This window comes from Cetorhinus maximus, chromosome 12 (assembly GCF_964194155.1).
Source record: "Cetorhinus maximus chromosome 12, sCetMax3.hap1.1, whole genome shotgun sequence".
NCBI lineage: Eukaryota > Metazoa > Chordata > Chondrichthyes > Lamniformes > Cetorhinidae > Cetorhinus > Cetorhinus maximus.
The window spans coordinates 99352117-99371965 of NC_135890.1; the positions used below are offsets into that span (position 1 = coordinate 99352117).

General features: G+C 44.3%; 1 protein-coding gene across 2 annotated transcripts in view; it reads left to right on the forward strand.

Moving 5' to 3' along the window:
• The window catches only part of rasal1a (RAS protein activator like 1a (GAP1 like)), a 286840-nt gene that overhangs the window by 36414 nt on the left and 230577 nt on the right, over positions 1 to 19849 (forward strand). For both annotated transcript variants that reach the window (XM_078554231.1, XM_078554232.1), the window contains exon 4: positions 14803 to 14864. In XM_078554231.1, the coding sequence (XP_078410357.1) occupies positions 14803 to 14864 (62 nt within the window). The remainder of the gene's footprint in view (positions 1 to 14802; positions 14865 to 19849) is intronic.

Below are 19849 nucleotides of genomic sequence, written 5' to 3' on the forward strand. Positions count from 1 at the left end.
CCTGGCCTGTTAAGGGGCTCCTTCTCAGGGGCAGAAGAGCTCTCGGTGGTCTGAGCAGCTGAAGTGGATGGGGTCACAGGCAGAGAGGGCTATGAGCAGCTGCACCCCGTTGGAGTGTACTGAGAGGAGGCCCCCGGGGTGTGCGGCTGATGCTCATAGTCCCTGTGGGTGCCTGAGGGCCCCGGCCTGTTTCCTTGAGGAGATGATGCACCTGAAGGGAGGTCAAGGTGCCTCGTCCTCATGTCGCCTACATCTTGATGGTGCCCACCAGAGTGTGTGGCCATGGAGTGCAGGGCCGAGTGCAAATTCGGCAAGGCCTGCTGGACCAAGGTCTCCATGGTGGTCACCAGCCTTCCCATGGTGACCTTGAGGCGGTCACATGTCAGAGCCACGACATCAGACAGAACATGGACAGACTCGACCATCGTTTGCTCTAGTCTGCTGAGTGACTGTTGAATCACTGCCTGATGCTCCTTCGCATGTCGTTGCATCTCCAGCATTGAGTTGCAGCCGCTTCCAGAGGCTCATCATTCGACTCAGACTGAGTGTGTGGCTGTTCTCCAGCAGCCCTCTGAGTGCTGGAGGCCTGGGCTGCCTCTGCCTCTGACTGCTGAGGGGACGTGTCAGTGAGGTGTTCCCCAGAAAGTGTCCTCAAGCCTAATCTAGAGCTGTGCCCCACTGAGCTGTGTGTCTCTGCGCTGGTGGAGGGTGCGGGTGAGTGCAGTGACAGTTCTTCCCGAGGTTCCTCTTTGAACGTGGCCTGGGGGCTCGGACTTATGCTGGGCTGCCTTGTGGGCCTCCATCTGCTGCTGCCTACAAAATAGAGAGTAAAGTTTCGGTTGGTGAGCGTGAGCAATACAAGGCTGCATGTGACTCACTGTGATTGTCTGGATGTGATGAAGTGTTGGAGCTGTGATCTGTACTAGGTTAGTGGGACAAACTGATCTCCCCTTCACCACAGGAGTGATCCCAGTCCTCCCTGGCCAGTTTGATTGCAGCCTCAGCGAGGACAATGATGTTGACCATCCCTCCCTGGTCTGTGCTCTTTCCCTTCTGTTGTGTATCGGTTTGCCCTGAATGAAGACAGGAAAAGGCATGTTCTGAGAAGGGATGATGGAGCAGAGGGTGGGTGAGATGCACGACCCCCTGTGAGCCCTCCCCAGAAGGGCCAGAGGATGGAGCGTGAGCAACATGATGGATGGGATGGTGGTGATGTGGAAGTTTCCGTGAGACAATGAGTGGCGATATGTGTCCCCCCCCACTCTCTAATGGTTGTTGTGAGATCCCTGAAGAGAGTAGCTGTTTGAGTGCATGATGCCATGGTGAGAATTTGATATTGGAGGGAGTTGAAGGATAACTTACCCTGGTGAAGTGGATGAGATCATTCATCCTCTTCCTGCACAGGACGGTTTTTTGGGTATGGTTGTCAGTCGCGCTGATCTCCTGTGCGATGGCCTCCCAGGTTGGAGAGGTGAGGCTGGTATGCTTCCTGGATCCACCTCTGGGATATAGGACATGCCTGTACTCTTCTGATCAAGGCCTTGAGGGCCTGGTGGGTGAATCGGGATGCTGTGTTCTTCTTGAGGCTTACGGCCTTCTTCTTGTGCATGGAAGGCATCTGTAATGGTGTCCTGGATACAGGTAGGCTGGAGAGAATGAGATGTTTGTGTTCAACTGGCGTTTAAACATGGTGCACAGACCTTCGACTCTGCCAGCTGACAGCGGGAGGACGAATAAGATCCTAGACCGCCAGGCGATTTGATCTGATACTCGTCTGTGCATAATTAATGAACTTGCAAGCACTGGATTGGGCGCGAGTTCCCGCCATTGCGAGCAGTGAGGTGGATACTGACGAAACTGCCCACCATCTCACTTAGTCTCATTAATGGAAATTCCACCCAAGGTATTTATTTCGTTTTTCTGCCATTTCCTTTTTCTCCATTATAATTACTCCTGTCTTTGTATGGGGCCCATGTTTACTTTGCTAATCTCTTCATTTTTGCCTCCCTATAGAAATTCCCACAGTCTGTTTTTATGGTTTTTATTAGTTTACTCTCATATTCCATTTTCTCTGTCTATCAATTTCTTGATCATTCTTTGTTGAATGCTAAAATCCTCCCAATTCTGAAGCTTAATTTTTAACAACATAATCGGCCACTTCCTTTAATTTTATACTATTCTTAACTTTTCTGTTAAAGATTATTGACCAATTAAACTGTTTTTAATGATATTTGTTGAGGGATAAATATTGACTAGGACACTGGGCGAATTAGGGATTCGCCCTTGTATTAGTCATATTGAGAAATTTTGCAGTAGACTTTTCCAGGAATATTGATTCTGTATATATGTGTGATGCAGTACTGGTTAGGGCTGGGTAGAGATTTGACTTAACACGTGAGAGAGAGAGAGAGCTCAGCTTATGATTCATATGTGTTAGTTGGATGGTGATCAGAAAATATGGATACTTCTCGCTAGGCAGTGTGACTTGCATGTCTATTGTATTGCAGAGCAGATTGAATGAACAGATGGGTGCAAACAAAAGAAGATATGGAGTGATAGAAGTGTTGGGATCAACCTGAGGATCAATGCGCTGCCAGTTGGCATTGTAATCATGAGGCCTAGATGGAGGAAGCTGCAGTGAGTTTAGATCCATTGTGGTGGGAAGAATTTCAGAGCTCGGCAGTGATTATACTCTTTGGATGGCAGAAAGGTCTTCAGGCCTTGGCAGTGCTTCTTGGGGTGTTCACAGAATCACAGAATAGTTACGGTGTAGAAGGAGGCCATTCGGCCCATTGTGCAAGCACCGGCTCTCTGAGCATTTTAACAGTGTCAACCTCCTGCCTTTTCCCCATAACCCTGCACATTGTTACTATTTAGATAACCATCCAATGCCCCCTTGAATGCCTCAGTTGAATCCCTCTACCACACTTCCAGGCAGTGAATTCCAAACCCTAACTACTCACTGTGTGAAAAAGTTTTTTCTCACCTCGCATTTGCTTCTTTTGCAAAACACTTTAAAACTGTGACCTCTGGTTCTTGATCCGTTTACGAGCGGGGACAGTTTCTCCATATCTAATCTGTCCAAGCCCCTCATTATTATGAAAACTTCTATCAAATCTCCTCTTAGCCTTCTCTCCTCCAAGGAAAACAGTCCCAACTTCTCCAATCTTTCCTCATAACTTAAGTGTTTCATCCCTGGAAACAGTTTTATAAACCTCATCTGCACTCTCTCCAATGCATGCACATCCTTCCTATAGTGCGGTACACAGTACTCCAGCTGAGGTCTAACCAGTATCTTATATAAGTTCATCATAACCTCCCTGCTCTTGTACTCTATGCCCCTATTAATGAAGCCTAAAATACTGTATGCTTTAGAAACATCTCTCTCTACCTGTCCTGCCAACTTTAATGACTTATGTACATATACACCCAGGTCTCTCTGCTCTTGTGCACCCTTTAGAATATTATCCTTTATTTTATACTGTCTCTCCATGTTCTTTGTACCAAAGTGTATCACCTCACAGTTCTCCACATTGAACTTCATCTGCCACCTATCTGCCCACTCCACCAATGTATCAATGTCCTTTTGAAGTTCTACACTGTCCTCCTTACAGTTTACAATTCTCCCAAGTTTTGGGTCGTTCGCAAACTTTGAAATTATTCCCTGCACACCAAGGTCTAGATCATTTGCATCTATCAGGAAGAGCCAGGGTCCCAATACCGACCCCTGGGGAACTCCACTACAAACCTTCTTCCAGCCCGAAAAATACCCATTAACCATTACTCGCTTTTTCCTATCCATCAGCCAATTTTGTATCCATGTTACTACTGCCCTTTTTATTCCATGACCGAAAACTTTGCTCACAAGTCTGTTGTGCGGCATTGTATTGAACGCCTTTTAGAAGCCCATATACACCACATCAACTGCCTTGCCCTCATCAACCATTTCTGTTACCTCTTCAAAAAACTCAAATTAGTTAGACACGATTTTCCTTTAACAAATCTATGCTGACTTTTCTGAATCAATCCACATTTTTCCATGTGACTACTAATTCTATCTCGAATAATTGTTTCTAGAAGTTTCCCCACCACCGAAGTTAAACTGACTGGTCTATAATTGCAGGGCAGATCTTTACAACCTTTTTTGAACAAGGGCGTAATGTTTGCAATTCTCCAGTCCATCGGCACCTCCCCTGAATCCAGGGAACATTGAAAGATTATTGCCAGTGCCTCTGCAATTTCCACTCTCACTTCCTTCAATATTCTTGGATGCATCTCATCCGGTCCTGGTGCCTTATCAACTTTAAGAACAGACAGCTTATCAAATATCTCCTTCTTATCAATTTTAAATCCTTCTAATGACTGAGCTTCCTCCTCTGTCACCTTGGCCTGGGCAGCATCTACCCCCTAGGGAAAGACATTCAATAAAGACTTCAATGGGGCAAGAACCGAGTTGGGCCAGATAGGCTGGAACCAAAGGTTGGCGGGAAAAACAGTAGCTGAACAAAGTATTCACTTAACACCTCAGCCTCTATGTGTAAATCTCCTTTTTGGTCCCTAATCGGCCCTACTCCTCCTTTTACCACCCTTTTACTATTGATGTGCTTGTAGAATTTGGGATTTCCTTTTATGTTAGCTGCCAGTCTTTTTTCATAATCCCTCTTTGTTTCTCGTGTTTGCTTTTTCACATCTCTTCTGATCCTTCTGTATTCAGCTTGGCTCTCAATTGTAGTTGCTACCTGACACCTATCATAAGCACACTTTTTCTCCTTTAACTTAATTTCTATCTCCTTTATCATCCATGGCGCTCTGGATTTGTTTGTCCTACCCTTCCCTTTTGAGGGAACATACCTTGACTCTGCTCAAACCATCTCCTCCTTGTAGGTAGCCCATTGTTCAGCTACTGTTTTTCCCTCCAACCTTTGGTTCCAGTCTATCCAGCTCAACTCAGTTCTTGCCCCGTTGAAGTCCACTCTGTGCCAGTTGATTATTCTTACTCTGGATTGACCAATGTCCTTTTCACCATAACCCTAAACCTTATGATACAATGATCACTGTCCCCTAAATGTTTCCCTACTGTCACTTAAACTACTTGGCCCACCTCATTCCCAAGAACCAGGTCTAGCAGTGCCTCCTTCCTTGTTGGACTGGACACATACTACTGTAGGAAATTCTCCTGAACACAACCTAGGAATGCTTGTCCCTCACTGCCCCTTACACTACCACTATTCCAGTCTATATATGGGTAATTAAAGCCCCCCATTTTAACTACTCTATGATCCTTACACCTCTCTGTAATTTCCTCGCAGATTTGTTCCTCTATATCCTTCCCACTAACTGGAGGTCTATTACACTGAGCAATGTAATTGCACCTTTCTTATTCCTTAGCTCTAGCAAATTTGATTCTGCCCTTGAATCGTCTGACACATCCTCTTTCTCCAATACTGCAATACTCTTCTTAACCAAAAATGCCACCCCTTCTCCCTTTTTCTTTCCAATCTCTTCTGAACACTTTGTAACCAGGAATATTAACACTCACATCTGCCCTTCCTTAAGCCAGGTCTCCGTCATCACCACAACATCATAATCTCACAAGGCAATCTGTGCCTGTAACTCCCCAATTTTATTAACTATACTCCGTGCATTCACATACACGTAGTGTGACCCTGACTTAGACTTCATTACTTGCTCCCTTACTCCAACTCCATCTATTAACTTACTATTCTCTATTTTAGTGCTATCTGCCTCTCCCTAAGTTAGATAGACTAGTTAACCTATTGTCATTATTTCCTGGATGGAAGAAACAAGCACCCAAATGTTAGTGTTAGTCAACTGAGAAGAATGTTTTTAGCTTTTTTCTGGATGTCTGGACATGGCTCATAATAGAAGGGATCAATTACATGGATAGAGTGGAATACAATACTGAGCATACTGGACAAATAAATGCACATCAGAATGTTTTTTTTCATTCTTTTATGGAATGTTGGCATCACTGGCTGGGCCAGCATTTGTTGTCCACCACTAAGTACTCTTGAAAAGGTGGTGGTGAGATGCCTTCCTGAACCGCTGCAGTCTATTTGTTGTAGGAACACCTATAGCGCTGGGAGTTCCGAGATTTTGATCCAGCAATTGTGAATGAATGGTGACTATAGTTCCAAGTCAGGATGATGTGTGATTTGGAGGGGAACTTGAGGGTGGTGATATTTTCCCATGCGTCTGCTGTCCTTGTCCATTTAGGTGGCAGAGGTCACTGGTTTTGCAGGTGCTGTTGAAGGAGGGTTGGTGAATTGCTGTGGTACATCTTGCAGATGGTACACTCTGCTGCCATTGTGAACTGGAGGCGAAGGGAGTGAATATTTAGATGGGGTGTCATTCCAGCAGGCTGCTTTGTCCTGTTTGGTGTTGAGTTTCTTGAGTGTCGCTGCACTTGTCCAGGCAGGTGGAGAGTATTCCATCATTTTCATGACTTGCGCCTTGTAGATGATGGACATGCTTTGGGGGGGGGTCAAGAAGTGAGTTACTCTCTGCAGAATTCCCAGCCTCTGATCTGGAAAGTTAATAGAATGTTATCTTTTATTGTGAGGGAATTGAAAACTAAAAGTAGGGAGATTATGCTTCAGTTGTACAGGGCACTAATGAGACCGCATTTGGAATACTGTGTACAGCATTGGTCACCTTATTTAGGGAAGGATGTAAATGCGCTGGAAGTAGTTCAGAGAAGGTTTACCAGATAAATACCTGGAATGGGTGGGTTGTTTTATGAGGAAAGATTGGACAGACTAGGCTTGTATCCGCTGGTGTTTAGAAGAGTAAGAAGCAGCTTGATTGAAACCTATAAGATCCTGAGGAATCTTGACAGGGTGGATGTAGAGTGGATGTTTCCTCTTGTGGGAGAATCTAGAACTAGGGGTTACTGTTTAAAAATAAGGGATCGCCCATTTAAAACAGAGATGAGGTGAAATTTTTTCACTCAGGGGGTTGAGTGCCTTTGGAACTCTCCTCCTGAAAAGGTGGTGGAAGCAGAGTCTTTGAATATTTTTAAGGCAGAGGTGAATAGATTCTTGGTCAAAGGGGCGATAGGTTATCGGCGGTAGGTGGGATGCAGATTTCAGGTTACTATCAGATCAGCCATGACCTTATTAAATGGTGGAGCAGACTCGAGGGGCTGAATGGCCTACTCCTGCTCCATGTTTGTATGTTTGTATCTGCTCTTGTAGCCTCAATATTTATATGGCTGCTCCAGTTCAGTTTCTGGTCATTGGTAAATTCCAGGATGTTGATAGTGGGATTTCAGTGATTGTAATGCTGTTGAAGGTCAAGGGGAGATTATTAGATTCTCTCTTGTTGGAGATGGTCATTGTCTGGCACTTGTGTGACATGAATGTTCAATTTAAGTTTTTATTATTAAGTGGCATTTGTAGTCTGGAGAAATGTTAACAATTGGAAGATGGTGTATTTGGAGAAGTGCCTGTTTGAAATGTAAACAGTCAGAACATAGGGGTCCAATTTGGGAGCATTGAGCATTTGGTTGAATCAAATGTTGCCATTGAGATTTGATCTAAATGGACTGAAAAGACATTTTAATTCTAATTGAAAAGTATTGAAACTGGCTTTAAAGCAGTCGGATGTCAAGCATGGTCCAAATTTTTAACATTGCACTACAAGCAATTTGAATATGAAAATGGTTGCCAAACCAAAAACGGAGGTTAGGAGTTAAGGGCAGTTTCTCAAATAGGCAGAACGTGGGAAGTTAATGTCCCATGGGGATTTACGTTGGGAACTGGTATTGTTCACCATAAAAATTAAAAATTACATTAACATTTGAAATTGGAGGAATTTGAAGATAATAACAAAGTAAGGGGTACAGTTAATAATTTGAAGATTTCATCCAAATACAGAAAGGTACAAACAAGTTTTGAGAGTAGCCAGATAAGCGGCAAATGCAATTCAATACAGCGAAATGTGAAAAGTGGTTTACTTTGGTAGGAGGAATAAGGAGACCACTTTTCCTTGGAAGGTAAGAAACTAAATTGGGTGCAGGAGCAAAGAAATGAGCCAGAGTTGAACACAAGCTGAAAAGAGGCTGAGAATTCAATCCTAGAGGCTGATATTCAATGTCAAGGAGGAAATGTTAAACTTATATAGAACCTTGAAGTCAATGGAAATAAAAATCAGGACAGATGTGAAACAGGCCTCCAGTTAGTCATCAACTATTTGCACGATCACTGGGTCAAAACAGCCTCTGTATTTTCTACTTTTGATTTGGACACTATAGTCTGAAATTTTGCTCTGAGTTGGGAGTGCAGAGTCGGGACAATTCCCAGCTCCGCAAACACCACCTGGGAGAAAGTGCCCTGGAAGGTTGGATTTTCATTCCGGGTGGTGCGGGTGAAAATGGGAGCTGTGGTCGCCGACCTCAGAATGAGTGCGGGCATTGACGGATGCGGAGACAGACTCGGTGCACTGTTTTGAAGTTGTTTTTTAAAAAACAATAAAGCATAAAGCAGTCTTTCAACCCTCATCCAACCCTCCCCCCCGCACACTGCCCATGTCCCATCCATGACAATTCATGCCACCTCATGCCCCCCACCCATGCCCATAGCCCCTCCATACCTTCCATGCCAGTCTATGCCTTTCCATCCATCCTCCATGGCCCTTTATATCCCCTATGCCAATTTACTGCCAACCTATGCCCCCAACCACCACCCTTTGCCCTTACATTTACCATGCCAACTCACCCAATATCCACCATTAGCAGACATCAGGATGAATGCTGAGATGAAAATAAATAAAGTAATTGTCTACTGAAAAAAATCACTATTTAAAAAAAAAACTCTCATTGCTAAAAAGAAATTCACTACATTTAACTTCTTTTAATCCCTTATAAAAATAAGAATTCATAGCCCCACTTCAAAAAATCTGTAGCCATATGGAGCTGTCAATCAAACTGTGAACAGAGAGGTACCCCATCTTGATAATGAAGCTTGTACAATCAATCATGCAGCATTAATTCTGTAATGATATCCCTCAAGCTTATGTCAACAGAAATAGCAAGCACTGTTTTTTTTAACATTGCAGATATTTTCAAATATCTAAAGGGCAGGAGTTCTAAGTGCCTTGACAGTTCCGATGAACTTGACAGTTTCAATGGGCTTGACAGCTCCAATGAGTTTATGCACACACATTCATGTTTACTTTTAACAATCCCAAAGGGCACCTGAACTCTCCCAAAGGGCACCCAGCATCCCCAAAGCTGTCCTGGGACCATATCCAAAAGGGTACCTTACCTCTCCAAAAGGTAATCCTTATCCAAGCAGTTCTGCAAAGTTTAGACCTGCTCCTACCAGGTGTAATCCGCATATATTGTATTTCCCACTCCTAGCTAACGAAAATCGACATGACTGGTGGTAGCTGCTGTTTCAAGTGGGCAGCTGCCTCCATGAACCATGGATGTGTAATTTGAAACCTGCCCCCAATCCCCCCACCATAAAAATGGTAGCTGCTGTGTTTGGGGTGGGTCTTCAAATCTTTCGTAACGACAGAGAGGCTTTCTGTCTTTATGAAAGTTCAGGCCTAAACTTTTTGTGACTTCAAATGGTGCTTTTTGTAGCTGGCATCTCATTCTCTAATCCTCTGCTCAAGTATCCCGACTGGCTCTGATATTGGATTACTTGTAGCTCTGTTCTCCTGATTTCAGGGCACTAACACAATTTACTCTGATCCCATCACACATGTAATATGTGAGTCAACAGCTCCAAAGGCTGAAACTCATTAAAGGCTTAATGTTGACACACTTTACTTCAAACTGAGTGTTGTGAAGCAGCATGCAACACTGGCAAATCAAACTTTTATCTGTATGTTTTCGTATGAGCATGCGACAATCCACATAGCTAAGGCATCAAATTGGCCTCACATAGTGCAGAGTACATTCCCTAGAGGCTACTACCTTGCTGGCAAAAAAATGCACAGGAAAGGATAATTAAAATGAACAGCTACATAATATGTATTGGGTGTGAGACAAATATCAGATTGTGTATGTGGCTGTCTGAAAAACTGCCCCTCCCACCACCCAGAACATATGTCATGGCCCCATATAGCGCATGTTCTGCACTAGATTTCCAATTTTTTAAGTCCTTTTGTGGATGATTGGTTCATTTGTCTCTATGCTTTGTATGTAGCCGTACTGTAATAGAATTGTGCTTAACTGTGCCAAATAAGTAGAAGTAGAAAAGATCTTGAGATTAACATGCATTATAATTTTTGTTGTCACACAAACCAGAATGAAATTCAGCCTTAAACGCAACATGTCTGCATTTTGTTATATCAGGCACAATTTTTTAAAGATTAATGTGGCTGTCTCTTAAATGCCCTGTGAACAGAGGCAATTAGGGATGAGCAATAAATGCTGGCCTAGCCAGTGATGCCCATATCCCATGAACAAATAAAAAAAAAATTGACCCAATATTGCTTCTGTGGCTCAGTGTCATATTTTGTTTTATAATTTTCCTTTGTAGACATTTTATTACATTGAAGGCGCTATCTAAGTTGTTGGTGTTTTAAAATGTTCATCTGTCAGCAATACAGCTTAGCCCTTAGCTCTGCTGCTGTGGTGGATTTATCACTGACACAATTTGTAGCATTCATATATTGGAGTTAACACTGAACCATAAATTAGCCATGACACACCAGAGCTGAGTTAATTCTTTTTTATATCCAGTGTGTACTGCATTCTCTACTTGTTGTACAATATCACCTTGAGCTGACTGAAATCTAATTGCAATCCTCTGTCCTATGATGTATGTTACATTGCGGTATATATGATCACAAAATGACTATTGGGAAAGCAGACTGCAACTTTGTTGACAATTATGTTGAAAACTATGCATGGATTATGGAAGATGAAGTAAGAAATTACTAAAATTGAATTTATGTTAATTATCTCCGTGGACCAAAAATATTGTCTACATTCAACTGGTGTAATGCCTTTTCAGCAAGCTATCACTGTATGATATTTATGAATATTATAAATATTCGGGTGATGCATAGTATGGGGTTATTTAGTTCTAAGTACAATATACAAATAGGCCTCTCTTAACACCAACTTACAAGTCATGATCTGCTGCCTATAAAGATGATGAAACTTCAGAGCTGACAGGTTTTTTTATTGCAAGAAATTAACCAACAGCTTTGCTTGACTGCTGGCCTTTACAATCTGATCTCCTTGGTGACCGTTTTCATTGTCTTTGTAGATGTCACTAACTGTATTATAGTGCCTCCAAAAAATGTCTAATGATAATACTCAGTAGTAACTTATCCATCAGTGCTAGCTGGCTAAGTGTGTGAGAGTCTCGGAGGAGATGATTGGAGGGAAATTTGGGTACGTGATTTGTATTGGCTCAACTTTGCTTTAGGTCTTTGTAAATGTAGAAAGTAGTATGAACATGGAGTAATAAAAGATTGATAGTCTATCCTATCCTGATAAAAAGAAGCTGAATCAGTATTAGATTTTGAGTTTAAAATAATAACTGGAGCTTTCACTTTAGTCTAATATCCAAGTGCAATTAGCACCAGTACAAGCTGCATTTGCACTGCGCTGTGTTTCTTACCATTGACTTTGCTTTGGTGCAAACTTCTTTTTTCTTAGCCATATGATACCATCTAGTCTGATAAGTTCTGGTAAGATCTTGACTTATTTCTCACTAGTTCTACTCTTGAACAAATTAGAACAATATCTACAAAGGCAAATTAGCTGACTACAGCAATGGCTACACTTCAAAAGTATCCCATTGGCTGAAATATGTTTTGGGATGGCCGAATGTTGTGATAAATGCAGCTTCTTTTTCTTCTTTCTTTCCAACTCTGCCAGTTCATACTAGCACTCTTTGTCTCTCAGTTGAAGTTATCACTCATCATCCCAGTTCCCCCAAATTCTTGAAAGCAACTCTTCTCCACCTCTTCTCCCTTAAGCTTGGCACTCTTCCTCTTTTCCAAACAGTTCAAGCAGGCACTCACACCACTCCCACCCTGTTTGAGCTAGCACTCTTTTCTTCCTCTACTGCTCGGTTGATGCTGCTCCCTCCTGCCTCCTTCATGCTCAAATAATGCTCTTGGCTTCTGCTGTGCTATCCTGCTTTCATAAAGCACTATTCATGGCTTCTATCCTCTTCCCTTCCCCTTCACCTTCTCACATTCGCTTTCCCCTTTCCACTTCAACACTTCTCTCACTCAAGCTCAACCTTTACTGGCAGTGATCCTGGCTGCTGCACATTGTGTGAGAATTCCTGTTCTTGTGAGAAAGGGATTCCCACTCATGGTCTACATGTTCACTCTCACTTCGGTAGTAGAAGGACTTGAACAAGAACAGTGCTGTGGGAGGGGGCCTGATATTTGCACATGAAAGCCAACACATGGACTGTGCCTTAGAAACACAGTAGTGGCATATGTGAGTTTGCAGGTTAAAGGCTGAAGTGCTGTGTTGCTTCAAAATGAACACCTGTCAACTCGAGCTGATTATGGTAGGTTGGATAGAACTATAGAATAGTATAGCACAGAAGGAGGCCACTTGACCCATCATGACTGTGCCAGTTCTTTTGAAGAATAGTCCAGTTAGTTCCACTTCCTTGGCTCTTTCCCTGCAATATTTTTCTCCTTAAAGTATTTATCCAATTCTCTTTTGAAGGCTTTTTGAAGGCCTCTATTAAATCTGTTTTCACCACTCTTTCAGGCAATGCAGTCCAAATCCAAGTCACTTGTTGCATAGAGAAAATTTTCCTCACATCGCCTCTCGTTCTTTTGCCTAGCACCTTGGGCAGAATTTTTTGCTCGATGTGCGGGTGCATGCCCAACATGCTTGAGCGTAAAGTAGGGCAGGATGACGTCGGGCGAGTGTGCACTTGCGTGATATTTCGGCTGGCGCCCCCGTGCTAAATTCGGAAGGACGCCCGCTGACAATTAAGGGGGGTATTAAACCCATTCACGGCGTAATTAAAACTGGGATTTTTCGCTGTCCGTCCAACATTACAATTGGCGGGCGGGTGAATCGGCCAGGCGGCCTTTGCATTTTTCAGGAAACCTCATCCAAAGGCGGAATGAGGTTTCTGATATTAATTTTTAAAAAATGTTTGAACGGACTTTTAATCGTCCATATGTACCGGTGACTGATTCTGATGCGTGGGCATATTTTCCCGGTTTTTAAAATCGTTATTTTTTTGTATTTAAATTCTTCAGCTCCCTGAGGCAGCTCTCTGCCTTCAGGGAGCTTTCATTCCAACGCTGACTTCAGCGCTCGCCCTCCTCCCGCTCCCCCAGCCAAGGCAGCGCTGACTGTTTCAGCAAGCGCTTCACGCTGGCTGGCCGTTAATTGGCCAGCCAGCGTGATATCATGGCCGGGGGCCGATCGTGGTCGGCAACCCGTTTCCCGACCATCCCTGGGCCTGCCGATCGCGCACTTAAAATTCAGCCCCGTGAATCTCTGCATTCTGGCTATCGACCCTCAGGCTATTGGAAACCATTTCCCTTTACTTCATCAAAATCCTTCATGATTTTAAACAGCTCTATCAAATCTCTTCTTAGCCTAAGGAGAACAACCCCAGCTTCTCCCATCTTTGCACATAGCTGTAATCCTTCATTCCTGGAACCATTCTAATGAAGCACTCACTCCAAAGCCTTCCCATTCTTCCCAAAGTGTAATGCCCAGAATTGAACACAGTACTCCAGCTAGGGCTGAGTCGGTGTTTTATATGAATTTAGTATAACTCCCTGGCTCATATACCCCTATTTATAAGATGCATGGTCCCATATTTTTATTTACTGCTTTGTTAACCTGCCCTGTTACCTTCAAAGATTTGTGTTCAGGCAATGTGGAAATTCTGTAAGTCAAGCAAGCTGACTTCTTGTACCTTGTCTGAAGATTCCAGAACAGACTGGTGGTAATTCCAGTCAGACAATCCCTTCTGAACCTCAGGGATCCATTATATTGAGGTTTCTGGGTAACATGCACTGGTGGAAAGTGTGAAGCGACCCAGAGTAAAAGTGAATAGGGGCAAAAAGACGCCTGAAAGGGAAATTTGAAAATTAGTTTGATATTGCTTTGGGTGGTGACAGAGAGCTGCTTTGCACCCCAAATAAATTTTAGGCCTTTCCTGTAGAAATCTAGTGTCCCCCGCCACCCCGCCCCAGGTCATGGGTCCACCATGGGACAAGCAAGCAAAGCAGGTGGCATCTGGGTCATGCAAATATGTGCTCTATTTATATTAGATCGCTCTCAACACTTAAAGAAAGTTTCCTATTAAGTTTGGATCACAATTCAAGCTTGCCACATGCAAAGGGAAAGTCATTTAGTACCTGACAATGAATGAATTGACTTGTAGGCCCCTCAGTAAATGCTTTGTAAGAAATCACATTCACTTTGGGATATCCTTTCTGGAACTGAATAATTCTCCATTCAAAAAGCGTAAACAGGGTTTTGGATTAATGGAAAACAAAAATATCTACTTCGTTGAAGCACATTTACCCAACTGAAACACAACATCAATTCTAATTTCAATCCTGGACAGTTCATAGCTCGGAGATAACTGAGGTCATAATGTCATTCTTGTGTAATGCCACTCCCACACAGAGTAACACCAACGCATAGCTAATATGCAATAGAATTTCATTGGAAATTAAAACATTTAAGGCCAATTTTCTAACTTCACTCTTCTGGTGGGGAGCATAGGCTGCTGGGAGCTCATGAACAGAAATGGGATACATATTTATAAAACACCAAGTTCTATTGAAATGTTTTCTATTTAAAATTTTCAGGTACGATGATGTCATTGGGAAGATCTCCCTTAATAAGGAATACATTGCGGCTCATTTACGAGGTAAGAAACCTTTTGAGAATTTGAGTCAGTGTGACCAAGGTCTAGTGTTGATGTTCTTTCTTTATATTGCTGAGAAGGAGTGGTATATAACCAATAAAATGTAACAAAATGTTCAGAATTTTCATAAACTTAGGATCCAAGAGGGAAAAATAAAAGCTGTCCAAGATATTGTCTGAAAGGATGTAATTGAAACGCTTGCAACAGCTTTTGTATGGCCTTGGATTACTTTGGAAAAGCAAAAAAAGCAATTAATATATACCTTTAATCTGGCCCAAACCAAAGCCTATACATGACACTTTTCTATTTTTCCTGTTTGCATCTTGTCGTTTGCCCGTGATTATATTGCCAATTCTCATTAGTAAGTAGGGGGAAATGTTTTTAAACCTTAATTACAATAAGATTGCCACTTCAGCAGTGCAGACAGAATGCGTGGGAAGCTTGAACTAGCACTTCTGGCAATTAATTTAACAGCTAAAAACTAACTAACGACACAGGAGAGAATTTGCTGCGCATACATCTTTTCTTTTGATTTTTATTGTTCCTGTTAATTATTGTTACTTTTCCCATAAAAGAAGTGCTGATGATTAAGGCAGCATTTTGAAGGTGGTCTGATTCTGCATCTGAAGGCGGAATCGTCCCAAATTTGCACTAAGTGCGGTAACGGGCGCGAAAAAGACATTTTACCCGCCGGCCGCAATGGCGGGCTTCTGTGCCGTATCGTCCCCTTCCCAGCGCGTCCTGCCTCATTAATAATGCATTCACGGGAAACACGCTGGACCGCTGGCGAGTGGGCTTGGATTTGCCTGCCACTCTGTGACCTCAGCACTTCCTCGCTTCGGGCGCCATATTTAAAGCGCCTCAGAGTGCGTACCTACTACATGTCCACAGATCAGGACTGCTCCAGGTGCCAGATGGCCCCGAAGGCAGCAACCCCCAAATTTAGTGACGCCTCTCTGGAGCACCTGCTGGACGCAGGGGAAGGCCGCCGCGATGTCCTCTACTCCCAATCTGGCCGCAGGAGGCCCACCAGAGTTATCAGTCTGGCCTGGGAGGCGGGAGCAGTGGCGGTCAGTGCCACCGGACCATAGAGCAGGTCAGCCATTCAGTACAGGAAGAGGATAAATGCTCTCATCCGTTCCGCCAGGGTAAGTCAACCACCTCATCACTCTCAGCTCACACACTCACAAACCCATCGCACATCCACAGGGATCTCACACCTCAAGGGACAACACCACTAACTCTCACACACACCCTCACATCTCCATCAGGCTCATATCCTCTGGAGCTCGTGTCCTCATCCCCTCCATGGCTCCATTCACCACACAAACATTCCACGCAGGGCCATGCGTCCTGCTCACACTCTCTCCATCTGTTTTCATGCAGGAGAAGCTGGCTCACATCAACAGGTAGAGGTCCCAGACCAGGGTGAAGTGGTCCACATTAGACCCCTCACTCACTTTGAGGAGCGTGCCATCACGCTGACTGGTGAGGACATGGACCCTGCCTGCACTGACAGTGAGGTCGGTGCCGAACACCCACGTGAGGCCACTATCTCCCCAATCTGAAAATATATTCACTTTCACTGAATAGTGTGTAATGTCTTTCAAATTCATTGATAGGCTTCGTGAATCCTCCCCTGCATTCCCCAACTCCGCTCCCCATCGATGAGCAGTTCAGCTGCGCACAGCTGGACCACAAGTGATTCTGGGTGGAGAAGTGTGTGTAGGGCAGGGACTTTCGGAGCCTTGTGCAAGCACTCTTCCAAGTATGCGGAGTCTTCATCCATCACACTCATCTCACTGTCCTGAGCATTTTCAATGCTGCCTGCTGGGGTCCCCTTTCCATTGTCCATCTGAGCTGACCTGCATCTCCACCCACCCACTGATCTCACTCCCATGCAGCACCTGTGCCCGTCCAACATGAGGCTCCGCTCACTTTCGATTTGAAAACCATGGTTGTAGTCAAATTTTTTGATCAGCTCCCCTGTCCTGTCCCCTCCCTCAGTCACCCATGTCCTTTTCCCCCCATCATTGTGGACTCCCCCGGCATCACCTTCTATCTCCTCATCGTCACCTACCAACACGAACCCTTGTCATTCTAGGATGTCCAGGTGAACATACAGGTTCCCTACCTTCCTGAAAATTCCACACCCATCCACATTGACCTCCCCGATCTCTTCTTTCCCACCCCCAGGGGCTGGCTCTGCCTCTGAGTCCCCACCAACCACCCTCGTGCCCCTTCTACCATTACCGACATACCCTCACCCTCTCACTCTACCTGCTCCCTCCGCCCTCTCTGACACTCCCCATTCCCTCCTGCCATGCCCACCCTCAGTTCACTCCCCAGGAGGCAGTCGTTGACTCCACAGGCCCCTCCATTGCACGCTCACCTGAACATCCACCCCTTACTCCCTCCTCCATCCTTACTCCCTCCTCCCCCCGGTTACCTTCCCCTCTCCGAACTCCCTCCTCCCCCTGGATACCTTGCCCCCTCCAAACTTCCTCCCTTACACCTACCTCCCCCCATGCACCTACCTACCCACTTGCAGAAATCCTCCCCGTTATACCCTCCTCCCCCATACTCCCTGTTCCGCCCTGACACCTTTGACCTCCCACTCCCAACCTCACCCCCCGACACCTACGCTTCCCCCTCCAAACCTCACCACCGCAAACCCCCCCAACCCCCCCACCAGCACACCTTCTGCCACTCACACCCAGACCTTCCTCTCCCTCCACTTTGCCAATCATCTGTAGCAGCCCATGGCCAAGACTGTGATGTTCCAAAGCAGGCCTGTTGTAAGGGTGGCCGAATTGCTGCTATTGTTGGTAGAGTTGATCTGCAGGCACTTCTTGGGTGGGAACATTAAGTTTATTTACAATATACACAGCAACAACTACACGTGTGCTTTCAACTCCAACTCTATCTCTACACAGACTGTTGAGTAACCCATGCTACCCTCCTATTGGTCACTACAGATCACGTGATCTTTCTTACACATATTATTCTTAAAGGTACGTTACACACTAAACCAAACCATAATTACTACATTCCTCCCCCTTTAACTCGGCTATACATATTATATTTGCAAGTACAAATTTTTCAAGACAACATAATATGGGTAAGGAATTTACAAGTTCAGTCTTTCAGATGGTTTCCTGGTACATGTGGAACGTCGCAGCTTCTCAACTTCAGATTCTTTGTCAGGAACCTCCTTTTCCGGAGTTGCCTGAACATCAGGTGCTTCAGTGGGCACTTGCAGTTCTGTATCCTCAATTCTTACAGAAACATCAGACATGTCAGTCCTGGGTTGAGTATCCTCAACAGGAAACGCAGACCTGTTCATGGTCACTGGTGTAACCAAATCTTGGTGATTTGTCTCTCTCTTCCTTAAATGGTCCACATGTTTCCAGATGATCCGGCCTCCCACCTCCACGTGGTGAGATTGAGGTCCAGTCACCGCACTTATTTCCTCCAGTAATCACTTTGGTCCTTCCCCGATGTTCTTCACGTATACTGGCTCTCCCCTGGTAAATTTCCTCTCGAGACTATGCCCGTTGTGTCTGGTTTTCTGCCTCCCTGACTCCTTTCCACCTTCCCCTCTAAATTCGGCATTATTAAGCTCAATCTCGTCCTGAGATGGCGTTTCAGCAATAACTCCGCAGGTGTGACACCTGTTGTAGCGTGAGAGGTAGTCCTGTAATGAAAATGACATCGACAATAAGCAGAAACATTGTTCCTTGGAAAGGTCCAACATAGTCAATGTGTAACCGCACCCAGAGTCTACCTGGCCACTCCCATGGGTGTAATGGAGCTGCCACTGGCAACTTTTGCAGTTGCTGACATTGCACACAGTGCTATTTCACATTCCATCCCAGGCCACCATAAATAGCTGCGTGCTATGGTCTTCATTCAGGGAATTCCTGGGTGGGCACTGTGTAGTTCAATTAAAAGTAGCTCCCTTCCCTTTAGAAGAACTATCATTTGTGCTCCCCACAATAAGATGCCATCCTGGCTGGTTATTTCATGTCTCCTATTGAAGTAGGTTTTCATTTCATCAGATATCAGATACGGGCTCCTGTGACCAACCATGTAGCACTTGTTCTCATACTTGAGGTAGGACTGGGTCCCTACTTGTCCAGTTTCTGATCTGTTGAGCACATACTGGCGAGGAATCTAAGAAATTTGACAGTAAGACAAGTTCCTGTGGAACTGGGACGTGCTATCATTTTCTTGTAAAGGCAAATGACCGAGGGCATCGGCGTTTACGATTTGATTGCCAGGCCTATGTACGAAAGTGTATTCGTATGCTGCCAGAATTAAAGTCCTATTAGTATTTCTGTATCTTCTTTCTAAGTGCCTTCTTTCTAGCACAGACTTTAATCTTGGCCTTCTTTTTTGACTCCACTGTTGGCCAGGCTTCTCTCAGATGCAAGTTCAACTTGTCTGAGCTCAGTGGCTGAGTCTCCCAAAATTTCATTATCTGCCTGCTTTTTGGAAATTTCTGAGGCTTTCACTTCCAAGTCTCTTTGGCTTCATTTAGCTGATTCTTCAGCTCTTCTGTCTCTTTTTCATTTTTGTTTGCTGCCTCCTGGAAAATTGAGCATTGTTGTTTCTTCTCTGCCAACTCATTCTTCAGTTTGTTCAGAGAGGAGCTGAATTCTTCCTGTTTCTCTTCATACTTTTCCAGAGGTGCAAACTTTGACTTGAGGGAATCTTGTAGTGTGTGAAGGTCTTTCAGTAAGTTATCTTTTTCCCTGTGAAGGCTGCTCACCTCGTCTCAAACTCTGTCATCAAGCAGGGTCTCTTTGAGTTTCTTCTACTGTTCTTCCAGGTTTTGGCTTAAGATAACCTGCATTTCTTCAGTTTGTTGAGTCCTTACACACTCCTTTTTCAAAGCAGAAACACTTCCAGCTTCCTTTTGGAATCTCAGTGGCCAATCAAGGTTGATTTCCCTTAGCCAATTTTGCCCTAGAAAGCTTGGTCCT